General features: G+C 37.8%; 1 protein-coding gene across 1 annotated transcript; it reads right to left on the reverse strand.

Moving 5' to 3' along the window:
- Window positions 1–930: 930 nt before the first annotated feature.
- LOC126762832 (uncharacterized) lies at window positions 931–1,270 on the reverse strand. The gene is made up of 2 exons (XM_050479873.1): window positions 1,243–1,270; window positions 931–1,169 (listed from the first exon to the last, which is right to left on the reverse strand). The coding sequence occupies exons 1-2, from the start codon at window positions 1,268–1,270 to the stop codon at window positions 931–933; spliced, it is 267 nt and encodes an 88-aa protein (XP_050335830.1).
- Between the last annotated feature and the right edge of the window lie 5,078 nt (window positions 1,271–6,348).

The raw sequence follows: 6,348 nt of genomic DNA on the forward strand, positions 1-6,348 counted from the left end.
CCCACGGTAGAGCACGCTTAAATTACAATCATTGTTCAAAATTTCATTCGACCATTTTATAAAAAGAAACTGATGCATAGTCCTTATCAGTTCTTCGCCGCCGTATTTGAATAGCTCGGAATGACTAGCCGGCAATCTATCGGCCCACGCCGCTTTATTGTTTTTTCAGACGGTAATTGCAAGGTGAAAATTTTTACTTTCTGAAACTCTAGAAAACAAGCAAGCAACGGCTCTCGCTATTGAGCCGGATATCTTCAACAATGTAGGGTCTCTAACTACTAGGATGACAGACATGATAAATAAGTAATCGCCAGGCAATGCTAGTAGAACTTTTCTATATTTATATCATTGCCCATTGTTGAACAATGCAGTCTTATACCGATGGAAGAATCTGTGACAGAAAGAAAACGGATTCAAAATTAGCGAAGGAGTCGGAAGGAGCTTTACTGAATGAAACTTCTGGTGGTAGTTGGTTGGATCAATCTCTGCAGGCTGAGCTGACACTTCACTACATCATTTTTCGATATATAGTATGTTGGTATCAAATGTTACAGCAACAAAACTAGAAATTCAGACTGAGGTATAAAAATAATGCAGATTTTCTATCCTAAGGCACATTTTGGTAAAATTATAAAAAAATCATTATTGTTCTAATTTTAGCAAAATATTTTATAAAAAATCTTTATTTGGAAAGCCGTCATAATATTTACATAAAAAAGTTGAAGTTCTGTTAACTACAAGGAAGAAAGTTTAAAAATCTGTTTGAATAATAAATTCGACTTAGAGACAGAACAGGTACTACTCGTACAAGTGGTACTGCAGACACGAAGGGTTGTTTAGGTCGCTCACAACAGCTGGCAACACCTGCACACTACTTATTTGAAAGGTATTAAGTGTTAGCGACGCTTGTAGATGATCGTGCTCATCTCATCATAACGGAGCACCGGTAGTTTGGGACAAAATTGACCCATAACCGCGTGCAGCTAAAGTTTGTTTGATAATTTGTTGCTTGACATCAGGAGTGAGCAAACGTGGCACTTTCACTTTCACCGAATCGACGTCGTCGGTTTCGCCCTTGACCGGCACAATGACGCGATATTCTTCCTCGCTGGAATCATTTGGACTGGAGATGATGTATGGCAAGTTCACGGCGTGCGCGCAAGCGAGTGCTGTGGGAAGAAAGTACAAAGTCATTAAGAGATTTGGTAAGGATGTTGATGTTCAAGGTGTTTTGGTGCTCACCGACAGCGAAGATCACGAGGAATTTCATGTTGTGCTGTGTGTTTGGTTGGATTGGTTGTGTCTTCAAAGCTGAAGATGTAAGAGCTTATATACAAAAGTTAATCGCAGTGCGACACACCTTGCCAGATTCGCAGACTTGAATATTATTATTTTTAGTATTTATTAAGTTCCTTACTGTTACAAAGACATACATATATACAGTGAAAATTTAATAAGTTTCAATTCATCGAGACAAAAATATTCTGTATGTAAAACCCTCTACCTCTGCCTCACTTATTTCGTCCAATTGGCAGTACTTGCAGTTTTTGTACAGCGTAATTACTGTTAAATATATATGTATATTTATACGTATGAATACACACCTACCGCTGCAGAGATTATCATCAGTTAATTTTTTCTTTTGCTTATTGAAAGTGCCTTATAAGCTCAGCTGGCGTGATTACATCACTTGTTCCGCTTGTCTGGTTTAATATAGCTCTTTTTTTATGACAGCTTCCGAATTATGTAACTTAAATATATTTTTCAATTACCTGTTCTTTTTTCAAGGTGTAAAGAATTTGAAAAAAAAATTAATTTATAATTATTTTATCTTTTGCTAAGTCTCCATCCTAAGCTTGTTGCTGAAACGATTTTTAATCTATTATTTTAACATTATTCATTGCTTTGCTGTTTTGTTGAATAACGGAACCTTCAATAGCTGTAAAGGAGATTTATCTGTTCCAAGGCTAAAATAAATCATTTAATAAAAATATTACAGGATTGTCGAAAAAGTCTTTTCGTATTTTGTCAATAGATGTCGTTGCAGTCGTATATCTCCATACCAATCACATGGTGTCATACCATATAGTGTTGGAAAGGTGAGATTTTAAGCTTCATTTAACCAAAAAAATTAAATTCGTTCGTGTAGCACAAAAATGGTTCGCTAGCTTCCGTTCTGGAAATTTCGATGTGAAAGATGCAACTCGCTCTGGCCAACCTATCATTGAAAAAGTCGATGAAATTGTGGAAACGATTGACCAGGACCGTCACATAAGCAGCCATGACATCGCTAAGGAACTTAACATTCATTATCAAACGGTTTTGAACCATTTAAAAAAGGCTGGCTACAAAATGAAGCTCGATGCTTGGGTAACACATGAATTGTCTGTGAAAAATTTAATGTTCCTAATGAACATCTGCGATTCTTTGCTGAAACGAAACGAAATCGAAACATTTTTGAAGCGAATAGTAACAGGAGATGAAAAGTGGATCAATTACGACAAAAATGTGCGAAAAAATTATGGTCCAAGTATGGTGAAGCTCAACAAATGGTCGCAAAGCCAGGATTGATGCCTGCTGAGTGCTTATGCTGAGTGTTTGGTGGGATTGGTAAGAAGAGTACGAGCTCATCCACTATGAGCTGCTCCAACCTGGTCGAACGTTTAATTCTACATTTTACTGTCAACAACTGATAAGATTGAAGCCCTGACCTTGCACCATCGAACTACCATTTGTTTCGGTTAATGCAGAACTCCCTTAATGAAGTAAAGTTGTCTTCAAGAGAAGCCTGTCAAAGTTACTTGCTGCAGTTTTTTGCCGAGAAACCAGAAAAGTTTTACACTGATGGAATAATGTCTTTAGCGAACAAATGGCAAAAAGTGGTCGACCAAAATGGTACATATTTGTTTCTTTAAAGTTCATTATAAATATACAAAGATAAGATGAAGCTTGATTAGAAATAGGAAAATACTTTTTCGACTACCCAATATATGAAAAGGTAGAGGTGACAAAAGCTGATTTTTTTGTTTAGTCTTTAACTGAAGATTCAACGTATGGATTTGATTTTGGTTAGCAAGCTTTGGATTATAAAGACTAGTCCCATACACTGAAAGCATTTACAGGAAACAAGCTTCATTTTCAGATTCCTTCCAATATTTTTTATACCCTGAACAAGATATATTCCCAAAGGGAAAAGTGGAGATCTTATAAAATGTACGAATTCCATGAGTTCTACAGAGTTCCAGCACATAAATTTTAGTATTTGGAAGTAATAAATATCAGATTTCTGCCGAGTCGAAAGTAAAAAGTGATTTCTGCTCTTATTGCAGCTAAATAACTTTCTTTCTAAAGGGGCTACTAAAATTTACCAATGTGAACAGCATCAAGCTTTTTCGGTATTACTCATACTCTTCTTTAGATATACGGTCCAGCGGTATCGCCAAAGACTGCAAAACCGTTGAGTATGTTAGAGAGTGATCGTTTACACCATTTTTTGCAGATTGACAACGAGTCGGTACTCTGCTGTCCGCTTACGCGCTAACTTGGATCTATGCAGCTGCTATGAACCCCGCAAGCGCTTGTCAAAAACCAAAACTTGTGCTACTGTGAGATCTTTCTGATTCAGAGTTAACCGTAAAAGTTTCTCCTAACTACTTGCTCTTAGCGAAGTACATCTCGCCGCCATGGTAGGTGTTCTGGCTGGACACAGTCCAATAAGCTCATACGTAGTCCAAAGATGTATGAAGAAAGACGAGCTGGAAGCAACTGGACACTTTCTCCTCTACCGTCCAGCTTTTGCTATATTGAGAAAAATGAGAATTTATTGAAATAAATTTGGGCTCTTCTTATGTGATATTGCTAGGAGTTAGAGTAGCTGAGAGTTGGCGACATTAAATAAATACTAATTTGCTCAGCAAGCTTCAACCATAAATTCTACAAAACGACTTAATTATGCAGGAATATTTACCACGTAAACGGCTTATCTGAACTTTGCACCAACATATTTTTGGAAACATATTTCACTAGAGAAACATAAAAAAGCATAAGCAGCCACATTACGTACCACATACCACATATATTCATATCCATAACATAACATAAATTATACCCCTACACATTGACTGCAGCATTAAAATGATAAACTGCCGAAGTTTTGCGTTTTTAATGCGTTGCTGGCATGTGAAACGGTAATCGCCGATAAGCAGCCGAAATGCGGAAATATAAAAAGCATAAATGCCGTCGATAAAGCACTTCCTAAGTAACTCCATTGTTAGCGCGGTGGCTATAATTTTACTATGTAAAGTGTTGAGTTGGCTTCGGCTGATTGCGAAGTGTGGTTAAAATTGCGTAAAAACATGCACAAACAAAATATTATTGCAGCTGGAGTAAGCAAAAAACGATCTAAAAGTTTTTTTTTGAGCAAAACTCATATTCAGTTTTATTCATTTCACATGACACCTGTATTTTTGGACTCTCCATTGAACAAATTTGTTTTGCCTACCAAGGTTGGAGCTAAATGCTTGTTACGATAAACATCGGAGGTAAAAATAAGAAAATTTCTTAGGAGAAGTTTTCCAGGAACTAGGCTACTCAGGAGCATAGAAACAGCGGTTAGTCGTTCTAACGACAGTCGGGTATAAGTAACCGGCTCGAAGCCGGATTTCTTACCGTTCCGATGATAGTCAGGTCTAAGTAATCGGAAGGGATCCTTAATTTTATCCGGCCAAGGTCTGTTAACTCGGCACTTTTTTTCGAAATTACTTCAATAATGTTTTCTGCCGCTGCAACAACAACAAGGGGTTAGTCTCTGAATTATTAATATGACAAAAGTGGGTAGATGTTTATACCTGCGCCCATTTTCCACTCTTCTTTGGAAGAAAAGGCATTATTGGAGACCGAATCAAAGTTCCAAGCTATAGGATTACGAAAATCCTTGGTATTGGATAGAGTAAGATCCCGTCTATTCTAACAGTAAAGTCCCTTCTCCATCCAATACCAATGATTTTCTAATAGCAAGTTCCCATTTCTTTCCAATACCAAGAATTTTCTAAGTATCCTAGAATCCCATTTATTACAGGCGTCTCATAGAGAGGATTTCCTCGGTCTAAGAACCTTATTTGATGCTAGTTGCTTACAGCGCAAGTCTATTGAAAGTTAATTTAAAATTACGTTTAGTGCCGAACTTGACGCTGTTCTAAGAGCTCCACTGATACATATACTGGCCGCTCTTTGTATGCTTTCCAAACGCCAAGCTCTTTCACTATGATGAAAACGTCCCCAAACTTTAGTCTGAATACCATTAAAAGAGCGTTCAACCTACGACTTTCGACCGTAAGCTCTTTTAAAGTTTTAAGTATTCAAACTGATTTTCAGTTACCAAATGGGTTTTTACTGGTAGTTGGACTAAGGCTTTCTTTAATTCTAGATTTTGATCGCTGAGTATTGTTTTGAAGTTTTATGTTTAGAGACCGTCTCAACCGAAACATTTCATGGTAGCTTGACACGACTAACTCGTAACCTGTCAAAAAAAGGCTATTGATAGAAGTACTTTTACCTGGATCAACCATTGGTAAAGTTTCGCCCGAAATCCTAGAATGTCAACATATTATTAATCTTTACTTGGGAGGGTCGGTTTGCTGTTTGGAAAAATCGTTATAATTTCTAATTTAAACTTATTCATATAAGAGCTGATTCGAAATTTGTTTGCTGGTTCAATCCATCCTCGTCTGATAACCTTTGCGCTTTCACTCTGGACTTCTGGATTAACCATCTTTACTTCTTAGGTAGAACACAAAGTCTTCTTCCCATCATTGGACGTGCTTTTTTATGTGACGGGTCACAAATCCAACGGACAATCCTGTGTGCTTCGCTTTCTCACTTTAGATCGCCTTCAAACACATGTTTTTTGGCAACCCAGAGAGTTCTTGGTCTAAGATCGGAAGTCGTGAGCTGCTTACGCCATATGTAAATTCAACGTTTCTGTCCACACCCAAGTGAATGGTGCGCAGAGAACTTTCCTCACTTGCGTGAAAGACCAGGTGAAGAAGGACCTGGCTACACTTGGAATCTCCCATTGGAATCCAAACAGCGAAAGGAAGAACGTTTGTCGCGCTGTTGCAAACTCGGCTATAACCGCGTAAACGGTGTCTACGCCAATAAAGAGTAAGAAGAATACAAATTTGAATAAGTTAGAAGCCACTTTTGTCACCTTAAAGCTGTCTTTCTTACAGCTTACGGCACTTTTAAATTAACACCTGACTACCTCACTCTTTCTAACGCCCCCTCTCTTCCTCTGCGTGTGCTATCAGCTGAGCACAGCAAACCCATAGCACACCATTAAGGGCAATG

This window comes from Bactrocera neohumeralis, chromosome 6 (assembly GCF_024586455.1).
Source record: "Bactrocera neohumeralis isolate Rockhampton chromosome 6, APGP_CSIRO_Bneo_wtdbg2-racon-allhic-juicebox.fasta_v2, whole genome shotgun sequence".
Classification (NCBI taxonomy): domain Eukaryota; kingdom Metazoa; phylum Arthropoda; class Insecta; order Diptera; family Tephritidae; genus Bactrocera; species Bactrocera neohumeralis.